Source organism: Ixodes scapularis, unplaced genomic scaffold (genome assembly GCF_016920785.2).
Source record: "Ixodes scapularis isolate PalLabHiFi unplaced genomic scaffold, ASM1692078v2 PGA_scaffold6__148_contigs__length_123643588, whole genome shotgun sequence".
NCBI lineage: Eukaryota > Metazoa > Arthropoda > Arachnida > Ixodida > Ixodidae > Ixodes > Ixodes scapularis.
This window is the reverse complement of record NW_024609881.1, coordinates 49633552-49645940: the sequence shown is the minus strand read 5'-3', so window position 1 is coordinate 49645940 and position 12389 is coordinate 49633552. Positions and strand designations below refer to the sequence as shown.

Below are 12389 nucleotides of genomic sequence, written 5' to 3'. Positions count from 1 at the left end.
ATTGTTTTTTTGTTTGTGTATTCTTCCAAGTATGAGGGGAAGATATTCTAGAGACCTTAGTGATGTGGTAAGGTATATGGGTGAAAAACAACCTAATAGTATTAGGAGGTCGTCAAAGCCCTAACTGCCCTGGTAAGCAAGCTGGAAGTGTTTGCGACTGATGTAAAAGTTGAAGTCGGAAAGGTATCGAGCTTGAAAACCGCAATCCATGCCGAGCTTGTCGGGATACGCGATTCAATCCCCTTTCTGAATGCGGACGTGGAGCAGGTTAAGAGAGATGTCGTGGACATGTGACGAGAGGTTACTGAGGTGAAGAGTCAGAGCTCCCGGCTACTAACAGAAAATAAACAGATACTGCGAGAACTCAGTGAAGCAAAAAACGAAATAGTGGAACTATAGACAATGCAGCAGGAATATGAACATCGAGATAAAAGACTTCCCTGTGGTTGTAAATGAAAACCTACAAAATGTAATGGGGGCAGTGGCTGCGTGCCTTGGCACTGAGATCTTTAGCGGTGATATTGACGTTGTGCATCGGGTGCAGTCGAAAAAAAAAAGGGAAGACCAACCTTGTGGTGAAGTTCACAAACCGAACTATGCGGGAAAGGTTGCTCTCCAAGGCAATGAAGACGAGATTAAACACCTGCCTCCTTGGATTTCAGACTGGCCAACCCCTGTACGTAAATGAGCACCTTTGTGTTGAGAACAAGATCATGTTGAGCAAGGCTCGTCAGGTGAGGAAAAAGAAAAACTGGAATTTCTGGGTTTCGCAAGGAAAGATCTTTATGTGCAAGGCCAATAATTCGCCCGTTCTGCATGTCACGAGTGAAGGAGACCTGGCGAAGGTGGTATAGCTTCTGTAATGCTAACGTTTGGAGTGTGTTTTCGTCATCATGCCTTACACTTTTTACGAAATTGATCAATTAGTAAAAAATTAAGACAATGTGGTTTCAATATTTCATAGGAAAAAGCATAGTCTTCAAAAAAAAAAAACTTTTTGGCTGCGGAGATGTCGCGGCATGAGTTCCTCTTTCACGTAATTGCTGTAGCTGAAACGTGGCTCAAATGTAATGAAACAGTTTTTATAATTGGCCATAATCTGTCTTGACTTTCACGGGAGTCACGCACAAGACGAGGTGGCGTCGCGTTATGTGTAAAAGAAAATATTTGCTTCCAGGAAATGGTAGCTGTCTCCGTCAGTGACGAGGTAATGTAAGCACTATTTATAAGGCTTGATTCTGGATTGGCAGTTGGTGTAGTGTACCACCCGCCTAGCTCGAGTGTGTCAGCATTTTTTATTATATTTGAAGCAATACTTACATTACTATTTAATGGATCTAAGAAAGCATTGTTGTCGTTAGAGACTTCAATACAGACTCCGACGGTGATAGTAACATTAACTACGGGCTACTTTTGGGATCACTTGCGTAATCTTGTCATAGAGGCTACTCGCATTACTGGCACATCTAGTACGTCAAATTACCATGTTCTTTGTAACATTGAGACCGGTGTGTGTGCCAGTGTTTATACTGAACCAATAACCGACCATTTGTTCGTATTTGTTGTTGTGCAAAAACAGCTGCCTCGTCATGTCAAATCAACTTGACCAATACTACGCGCTGAACTAAATTATGACCACCTTCGTAAACAATTAGAACAAATACCTGTTACCACAAATTATGATTCAAATATTCATACCGAATTTTTTAACTTTGTTGCTGTCCTGAGAAATGTGATAACGGAAAGTCGCGCAAAACATGCCTTAAACAAATACAACAAACCGGTCTGTCCTTGGATGACTAGCCACATACTGAATGTTCCAAAGGAAAAAGATCTGGTACTAGAAATGGAATCGAAACAAAACTAATTATTATCTAGGCCAGTTTCGTCAGTTAAAAAATAAATTAGTTTTTTTGATGAGAAAAAGAAAAAAAGAATACTCTTGTTTGCTTATTAAACTTGCGGATGGTGATACTAAAAACATCTGGGACGTAGTTAATAATGTCAAACATCATGATTCAAAGAGTCGTGTATCTCCTGACATAGTTGAGCAGGGATGCGGTGAACATTTTTAATGAATATTTTACAAATATAGGGCCTATCTTGGCGGCTTAACTGCAACACGTATCCCACTTCCCAAATTCACTGAAACCTCTTACTAATAGTTTTGAAATGCAGAGCATAGAAATGTATGAAATTATATTAGCAGTTGGAAACCTTCGCGAAAATAAAGCGACTGGACTCGAAACTATTCCTGTAAAAGTATTTAAAGACAATATAGATATTATAGATGCTCATCTCTTCCACCTGCTCAATCATTCTTTAGAGAGCGTAATTTATCCCAATGACCTTAATATAGTCAAAGTATCCCTTCAAGGATGGAGATTCATCCGACCCATCAAGTTGTAGACTAATCTCGATTTTAAGTGCAATTAATAATATCCTTGAGAAAATACTTTGCAATCGCTTTAAGGAATTTATAAATAAGTACGACATTCTTTATCTTAACCAACACGAATTTAGGCCAAAAAGATCTACTTCCACCGCAGTCCTAGCTATGACTCAACGTCTTAACAAGGCGCTCAGCGACAAGATTGCTGTAGTTTTTTATCTTGATATAAAAAAGCATTCGATACAGTTAATCATACTATCTTATTGAATAAGCTTAATAATTATGGATTTAGAGGTAAAATATCACAACTACTTTGTAGCTATCTCTCGGACTGAAGACAATGCGTAATAATCAGCGACTTTATTTCCTCCCCATAAACTGTGTAAACTGCAGTTCCGCACGGTTCAGTCCTCGGACGTATTTTATTATCTTTTTACTTAAATGATTTCTTGTCTATCCTGAAGTGCTCAGACTCCCTAATGTTCGCTGATGACACGGCTTTATTTTTTATAGGTGATAGTGTCGATGAAGTACAGTCAAAAAGTAACTGAAGAATTGATTAGGGTGCTAAATTGATTCACAAGTAATCAACTCACCCTTAACCTACAAAAAACCAAGTATGCAGTGTTTCATTTTAGGAAAAAGAAAATAAACTACGATGCATTGGCTATATACCTGTACAATACGAAATTACATGTTTCTTGCTACAAGTATTTGGGTGTTATTGTGGATTCCGACATGCACTGGAAACGTCAAGTTAATAATATTTGTTCGAAGGCTGCTTATGGGGGTTTTACCTTACTAAAGGCGCGCGAATGTTCTGACTTAACTATTCTACGCATTGTTTACTTCGCATTCGTACACAGTCAGCTAACGCATTGCTTAGAGTCATGGGGAAATGCATATCCTACGTACCTAGAGTCAATTAGTTGTCTAGGGAAACGTGCGCTAAGAACAATCACATTTTCTAGTAGAACTGACGGAAGCCGACCCTTATTTAAATCATTACACGTGATAGCCATAAGTTTAGTATATAAATTAAAAATTGCTCAAGTAATAAATAGCATTATTCGAACTAATGAACCACTGCCTTTATCTGTGTTTAAAGGGGAACTCCGGCGACTTTTCGAGCAACCCCAACTAACTATATATTTTAAATCGCCGTCCTTTACACTTTCTAATATGTTATTTTGTATCGCGAGATACAGAATAGTTATTGTGAAATCGGCAAATGAAAATGACGCCAAAACGAAGACTCGAATGTACTCGCGCTTTTTCATTGCCGTGACGTCACGAATGTGCCGGCTTGCGGTTCGAGCGGGCAGTCTAAAAATGAACTATGCCGAGCATTTGTATCGTGCTGCTGCGCGGGAGCTGGAGCGACTTTCCAAAGCATTCATTTGACACCATAAAACTGCTTGTAATCAGTTGAAAACAAAGTCTACAGCCCAAAGAGTGAACCCCTGCACACTCATGACGTCACTTTTTCAATGTTGCCAGTAGAGCATTTCACTTTGGAAAACACGATGAGGACCAAAATTGTAAATTCTGTAACTTCGCGAAAAAACGTTATTTTGTCCAAATATTTGGGTTACTAGTTCAGCGATGTTTGTTGGTGTTTTTAGCAAGTTTTTAGGCAAATCGGGGACTATGAAGAAAACGGCGGAGTACCCCTTTAAATGCCCATCAAGAAATACGAGGGCCCTCTGTTCATAATCAATTTAATTTGCCACTATGTAAGAACGTTTAGGATCGAAGACTTGTTGAATTCGACGGTTCATTAATTTGGAATGATATACCCACGGACATTAATAAGAAATCTGACGTTTCGCCTTTCTTAAAAATATTTCTGTATACCCTACCGACAAATCCGGTATAACTTTTCACTATCCGGATTATGAAACCGGAAATTTGTTTCTGAAAACCCGAAATCCAGATTGCAGACAAAGGAATAATTTCTGGAAGCCTAAACTCCAGATAGAGTCCAGATAGAATCCAAATAGATTTCCGGTTTCATAATCCGGATAGTGAAAAGTTATACCTGATTTTTCGGTAGGGTAACATTTAGGGTTAATGACCTAACCATGTCATCTCGTAGGCAAGATATTTGACTAACATTTGCTTCGTGCTGCACGGCGATACATAGTTTGTGATTGGACCCGATACTACCCATAGTGGCTATGGGTCCAAACAATTGTTGTGTAAATGAATGAACGATTAAAAAAAAAAAAAAACTGAAATCTCAATCTGAAATGTGAAATGCTCTGTGCGGAGATGAGTTATACGGCCTTGGGGACATAATATAATAGGATAAATATCAGATGGGGCGAATAATTAACTTAAATTTTTAAGTTTTTTTTTTATTTAACTAAAATAGACTTGGTTTCCATTGGATCGTTGCTGTGAGTCATCGAATATGACAAAGTCATTTTAGGAAGGTTAGGAGCGCGTGTAAAGCACGGTGGTGCTCTAAAGTTGGTGTGACCGGCGCAAGGCTAGCGGCGGAAAAACCCGGATGACGAGAGACGAAACATCCGCCAGGGCACGTTCTCGCACCCCCACCTTGTGCTATGTTGCACGAGTGATCACTTAAGCGAACCCGCTCTGCCCACGTGTTCCGAGCCTCTCGAAAACTTACCGAAATAATGGTCCTCGATGGCGCTGTGTATTTTTACCTATTGATCAGTTATTTACAAATCTTAGTTAATTCATTTACTTGTAACGATTAATTCCATATATTAGTGCGTTTTAGAATAGCACATAAATGGCGACGACGCTATGAATAGCGTCGTCGCCAATGCGCATGCGCCGAACGCTAACCACATTTTGCGCATTGCGCGCGCTATTTCAGCGTGCGCTATTTTTCAGAAATTGAGTGCGCACGCAAAGAGTCCTTGCGCTCCTCCAAGAAGGATTCGTGATCGGAAGTTGGCTAAAGCCAAGACGAGCACAGTTAGTAAATGGCGGCTCCCAGGACCATGTCTACGGCCGCTTTGGCGGAGTCGTGAGCGTGACGTTGGTGGCATCCTCGCGACTGCAATTTTCAAAACGGGACGACATTGCACTCGGTTTGGCAACGATCCGCGGCAGCTTGATGCTCGCGACGCGCGAACATTTCTCGGTGAAGGCAGCGAAGTTTTTTTATTATTTCAGCGACGGTCTGTACACGAGACTTCTCTTGCCGAGGCGACGCACGCGGACACGACCGGTCGACTGCTCGCGTCGCATTGTCATGTTTAAACGAATCTAAAATGTTAGCCTGAACCAAAAAAACTTGTTTTTTTTTTCAAGTTGAGGCCGGTTCACACTCTTGCAACCGAGTACGACCGGCAGACACGAGAGTTCTTGAAACCTCTTGAGATTTGTTAGGACAAGTGAACACACTGGCACTCGGTGCCATCTTTGCGGTGACCCTGGAACTATATTTCACAAGGGGAAAGGTTTCGAAGAATTTCCGAGGTCAAATGTGTGTGATACCCATAAGAAAGGCGTGTTTATAACGTTGAAACAAAGTTTTCGAGCCAAGAAAGGTTATGTAATGGTCGAGAAAATAAAAATGCCGGACTGCCGAGTTTACACTGCAACCCGATAGATGGCGAAAGTGTAAAAGTTTCTCGGTGTAAAAGGTTTCAAGGCACCGAGTTCTAAGAGTTCGCAAGGGTGTGAAGGGGTTTTTACAGCATTTAGTGTGTGAAATAAAAATTGTGACTGTATCTTGGTGGCGTTAAAAGCGCGAGATGGTTGGGCTTTGGCGTCGATGTGGAGAAACGCTATTCTAAAACTCTCTCGCGTAGCGTGCGCTAACTCAAGGGCTAAATTTGGCGCTAGCGTGCGCTAAAATTTCGTACGTTATTCTAAAACTCTCTATTATGTCCTGATTGCATAACTGACCTGCACAGACCGTACCAGGGAAGGTTCTGCGGCTTTTCTTAGCAGTGTGTAAGCAGTTAATAAAACCCCTTCTATATAAAGCAACGTTGAAAAAGCATTATATTAACCCTTTTTTTAACCCTAAAGATCCGCACTCAAACCGAACACTTGCCAGGTCTTTGAGACATTGTTAGGAAGCTTTAGTCAGTCTGTACACGTGACCGAAGAGAAAATGTGACGAATTACGTTACTCGTGACTTCAAAATAAGAAGGGCGCCTTACCGATCTACATTACCTCAAAATAAAAGGAACGCGTTACGCTTTCTGTTACAAAAGTAACGCGCGTTACTTATGCCTTACATTTGAATGACATTTATCCACCCGACATCGACGGCGACAGCGTTTTTCGACACTGGGAAAAACAGCGTGGATGTATTGTGGGATGAGTGCAAGAATTTATACGATCTACGGCTAGGCACAAATAAATATGAAGTATTTTTCTAGGGCTTGGTGAGATGTAAAGAGTAACGCAACTACAATCCCCGTTTCTGAAAATCAGTAAAGTGCCCGTTACTGTTTTGAAAAAGTAATGAGTGCGATATTATGTTACCAAAAATGTAACGTGTTACCGGTACGCCGTTGCTGCTAAGGCGTTACCGCCAACACTGGCTTTAGAAGGTGGTTTCCATAACTCCGATCACGATATTCGATGTTCCGCTTATGCATTTGCGAATCCATCGCATCGTTATCGGAGGCATCGAAACGATTTACTAAACGCTCTATAATTAAGTAGGGAGTTTTGTTAGCTTACGACGTGACATAGACAATAGCATCTCGTTCGTCCCTCGTGTACGTTGCGTTCATGTATTTGTAGAAGCTGCCCAGGGTTCCGCATAGGTGGATCATCGATCTATTGCGTACAGGATCGGGAAGGAGATAAGTGAACGTGTAGTTCTGGAAGAAAGTGACAGGCACGTAAAGGGATCAGAGGTGGCAGTATATGTGGTGCTTGGAACGCGTCTTCGACCAGTGTGTTTATCCCTCATCCTAAAAAAGTGGTCCCTCGATTTCCGCTCGATGACGTCGTAGTTGTTTCACGTTGTTGCCGGCTCAACCCTAGCGGTGTCACAGCAGCGGTCGTGGATGTGGCAGACGCCTGTTCTGCTGCAAGTTTCTCTCTGGCTTGACAGTCCACGGAAGCTTCGGCACCGAAGAGTTGGGACACCTCGACGACGGCGAAACCCGCGTTCATTTTGCCGCCATTTCTAGCAGTAAGCCTCAGGATCGCGACATTCGGCAATGTGACAGGCCGCCTTCGGTGACGTCATTTGTTGCCACTTTGGGAACGCTTTTCACGCGTGAGCGGGATGTAACGCTAAACAAACCAGTCGAAGACGCGTACTTGGCAGTTATTAGAGAGAAGCGAGAATGTTGTTCCACTACGTACCGTGAGTTTTGTAATGCTCAGGACGATGAACTGTACTTTGGGCCTGGTCAGTCGGCTGTAATACTGGTTCACCTAAGAAAATTAGAAGTATTGCACCAACATTGATAATAACCGCGGTGGCTATAACGTAACCGACAGGCAGCACATGACCGAGCTAACGAGTTGGATTTTTCAACACTCCGCCCCCTAGGCACTGGATCATTTCTTCGTGTATTTATTAATTATTTTCACTTAAACGAGCACTCCCGAGTAATACGATTAAAAAAAACAATTTCCCTATCGTGGTTATAATTTTCTGTGGCGATCGTGAACTAAAGATGCGTTTCGTAACCCAATGGTTTCTTCGTCAGTCCAGCTAAAGGTATTTAGTTCTCTAGCTGGACTGACGACGGACCTTAAAGCTTCAGAAACGTTCCCTGATTCTGCGATCTCGATCTTAAGCCTTATAAAACTACACTTTGAAATGAATTGTCACAAGAAGAAAGGCACATACAAATACACAACACAAACATAAATGGAAAACGAACTGATATGACTAAATGTTTGTGAATCTACCTTAATGCATCAAAAATGGGAGATGATTTTCCCTACTAACGCTAGTTTGAATCGAGTTCTTCTGTGGACTAGCACATTCGCAATTGAATCCTGGCTGGAGGATTATGACCGCACACTGCCCACCCCAGGCCGCCGTATTATGTACCTAAACGTTGAGCTACACGTGTCAACTATTTTGTTAGCCTAAGCGTCGTGGAACATTCTGCATTATTGTAAACAATGTAATCGCGGCAGTACTATTGTCATACCTGACAAAACCGCCTTACGTCGATTATTTTTTCGGGTTGATAAACCTCAGTGTAATTGTGTGGCTAGCGAAACTCATAATGCAGGTTCGAAACGAGTACGCCATAGTTGCTAGGCCAATTGTCTCATTCCGCCATAGTTTGGAAACATTCTCGGACCTCGTATTGGACACGAGGGATGCGCCCGCGTTCGGCTAGGACTCGGATCCAAGAACCCGCTCCGTGCCCTAGAAATCGTGACCACCAATGTTGCTCGACGGGGCTTTTAAAAAAGGGGCTAGCATGAGGAAAACACTGTTATTTTTCGCTATGGTCATATGATCGCTTACACCAACCAATTAGAGTGATGTGTAAGTCTTCATCTTGGCTGTGTCTCACTCTGATCAAATTAATTTAGCGAATGAGATTGGGCTCACCCTCGCCAAAACTAGCGGAACTTCTTGATTGCCGCGATTTTCTTTTTTTTGCCACATTTTTGAGTGTAACATATTTTCCTTTTCAATATGCCGGAAATGCATTATACCTTTAATCTTTTGTATTCAATTCTCTCATTCAAAAACTATCACAACCGTTGTTCTGCCTTCTGTTAAATTGACAGCACGTGCAGCCCTACGTGTTTCAAAGCACTAAACGGCACAGTTAAGATATGTAGGCAGCTATATAACTCAAATTCTTCATACCTTACTCATTACTATGCCAAAAAACTGAATAAAATCATCCATTGTTTTGTTTGGGCCGTGAGAAGGGTCTGAAAATATTCTGACTTCTACGATAAATTTTTCCGGTACGTTCTTGAGCTTTCTTTCAGTCACTAAAAAGAGAAAAAAAAAAAGCATTAAGAAACCGAAACGTTCCAAATAATTTTCACGCCAATCTGTCGTTACGCCATCCCGCTTGAAGTACTAAACCCGATGAAGTTAAATTGTCATAAGATCACAATTGATGTAATATATTAAAAATGTGTCTCAATAAAATTATATATTTCAAATAATCAGAAGCTCGCTCCATCATTTAAGCAGTAGCGGCTTCACCAACCCTATTGCAAGTTCTGCGCTAGAAGAAACAGCACCCTATAAAATACTAGGCATCCAAATAAACTTTGAGCTGAACGGACAAACACACGTGAATTATATTGTTAACCACTCTACTCGCGTGTCTGTGCATTTACCACGTAACTTCCTCGTGGCGCCTTCAACTTTAAAAACTTCCGGTCTAGAGAACTCTCTTCTATTCTTATATTGAATATGCTTCTTCAGTGTGAGATCCAGCCTCGAATTTTCTACTAATAACCTAGCATCAGTTAAAAACAGCGACGCGCTTTTTTTCTTTTCTGACCACTTTCGCCTATCGAGCGTGTCATCCATAAGGTCTAACTAAAATTTTCTCCACCTTGTCCTTTCCAGAAGAGTATCAGGACAAGCTCTCTATTCCTGAAAATTTACCATTATAATCAATCACTAAAAGGTTAGCTTCTCTCCTACAGACGTCATACTTCTCTCATACAGACCAACTTCAAAAAGTAGATGTCGCTTATTTGGTCGCTAATATGTTTTTTCTTCATTTATTTGTACCAAGGACGAGCATTGAATTTAACTATCTGCAGACTTCAGTCGCCATAGTGACCGGAAAGGCACGTTTTCAAAGTCGCCATTTAAGATGACTTTCTCTCCTATGCACCGTTTCCCTTCAAGTCCGAGCGCAATCGATGCCACGATCTGGTGCAGCCAATCAGGCAGCAGCAAAAAGGCATCGTCACGGCACTCGTCATTTTTGTGGATTGGCTATCACCGGCTAAACCAGTCGAGCACAGAATGAACTTCGGGATCAGGGCGTATTCGCTGTGCGTGATTTGTTTACCCGATAGTAGCCAATCCACAAAGACGACAAGCGCCAAGAGGATGCAATTTCGACACTGCTTAATTGGCCCTAGTTCGAAACGCATATCGTCGGATGCGGTGGGACTTGGAGTGAAACGGAATACTTAAACCTATATTCGTTGACGAACGCACAGTCTTTGCTCAGGCGAGGTGGTGGAAGTTTATCGTGATGACTTTAACCCGAGACTGAGGCGGAACAAGGGAAAATGTTTTCAGTGGTAGTATAGGAACGGTGGCAGACGCGTGTCTAGTTAGAGACGTGTCTTTCCCTGTTTCTTTTAGAGCGCAGCTCTAAGGCGCCCGTTTGCGGCATGAGCGGCGTCGCCGTCGCCATCGCCGTCGGCGTAACCGCGCGGTGCATTATGGGTAACTTTTTCCGAAGGGACTTGAGGTCCTCCCGAAGGGACTTGAGGTCCTCCCGAAGAAACCCGAGGTCGTCCCGAAGGAACTCGAGGTCCTTCGGGAAGACCTCGGGTCCCTTCGGGAGGACCTTGGGAGGACCTCGGGTTTCTTCGGCAGGACCTCGGGAGGACCTCGAGTTCCTTCGGGAGGACCTCGGATTCCTTCGGGAGGACCTCGGGTTCCTTCGGGAGTTGCATGCAACAGGTTGCATGCAACCTGTTGCATGTAGCTGGCATGCAACCTGGGTTGTTGCATACAACGAGTTGTATGTAACTTGTTGCATGCGATCCAGGTTGCATACAACCTGTTGCATGCAGCTGCCATGCTACGAGTTGTATGCAACCTGTTGCATGCAAGCCAGGTTGCATGCAACCTGGTGACGTTCATCGGCATCCGCATCGTCATCATTACTGATGACGTCATCAGTGACATCACTGATGACGTCATCAGATGACGTCATCGGCATCTACATCGTCATCATCACCGATGACGTCATTGGCATCCGCATCGTCATCGTCATCATCACTGATGACGTCATCAGTAACGTCACTAATGACGTCATCGGATTGTCATCTTCAAGGTCACGTGACCCCCGAGATCACGTGACCCCCCCCCCCTTCAGTACCCTTCCCTCCTCCTCCTCAAGAGCTGCGCTCTAATTCGGCGTTACAGGGAATTGTAAACGGCTTTCATTTTTTTAGCAAACAATTCAAGTACTGTTTTATTTTGGGGGGGGGGGTGGCTTAAGTGAAGTCAATTTGCGCAATGCTGCGCGATCATATCTTGAATTTTCTCCTGGGATTGCGAGCTTCCAAGAAATGGAAATCGAGTGCTTGGAAAGGCTAATTGATAATCAAATTGTGATCGGCTAGTTTTCGGAACTGGACAAGAAGCAGTGACAGATACGTATCTATTTGAAAACCTGCCTGTTCTTGACTTTCTTTTTTGCCTCTGAAAACATTTTTGCCTTGTGCCCGAGTCTTACGTTAAAGTATTCATCATAAAGTATATTTGTATTTTTATTGAACGTTTTGTCAGTTTACATTTATATGTTGGACTGCATTCCTCTCCCGTTTGTAATACCCTCAGGGTATTGAAGGCATCAAAATAAATGAATAAACATGTATAATATTGCTTGCCTTCAGGGGTGGACGGGCCAACATCCTCTGCGTGGAGGCTTAGATCTTGAGCTGTGTGAAAAGGCATGACACCGAACGATAATTTAATATAATATTTTTTATACTGTATTAACTTAAGATTGTAATCAAATCCCTTTACTAATATTGTTAAATACTGTCTTGTTCGAATGGAAGGTTCACGTGTTGCTTCTTGAGTTTAATTAAAACCCTTTCGGCCCTGGCGTTGTCAACTGAGGCCACAAGTTAAAATTCATCATGGCACTTTGAAAACAAAACAAGAAGTGTCAGTTTTTTCCCCGAGCTAGTCTTTAGGAATGCCTACTGCCATGGACATCAGTACTCACGTGTTGGTGTCGTGCTGGCGGCAAGAAAGAAAAAGATTCTACATCGAAAGCATGGCGAGCCGCACACCAGGTGAGCTCGTCCTTTTAAATATTATAACTAAATAAATCGTAGAATACA

At 42.4% G+C, this 12389-nt stretch overlaps 1 protein-coding gene across 1 annotated transcript in view; it reads right to left on the bottom strand.

Moving 5' to 3' along the window:
* The window catches only part of LOC8053269 (venom metalloproteinase antarease-like TtrivMP_A), a 45634-nt gene that overhangs the window by 23506 nt on the left and 9739 nt on the right, over positions 1–12389 (bottom strand). Inside the window, exons 5-8 of the mRNA XM_029974969.3 lie at positions 11928–11978; positions 9190–9320; positions 7710–7781; positions 7074–7216 (exon numbers count right to left, since the gene is read on the bottom strand). Coding sequence (XP_029830829.3) covers positions 7074–7216; positions 7710–7781; positions 9190–9320; positions 11928–11978 — 397 coding nt within the window. The remainder of the gene's footprint in view (positions 1–7073; positions 7217–7709; positions 7782–9189; positions 9321–11927; positions 11979–12389) is intronic.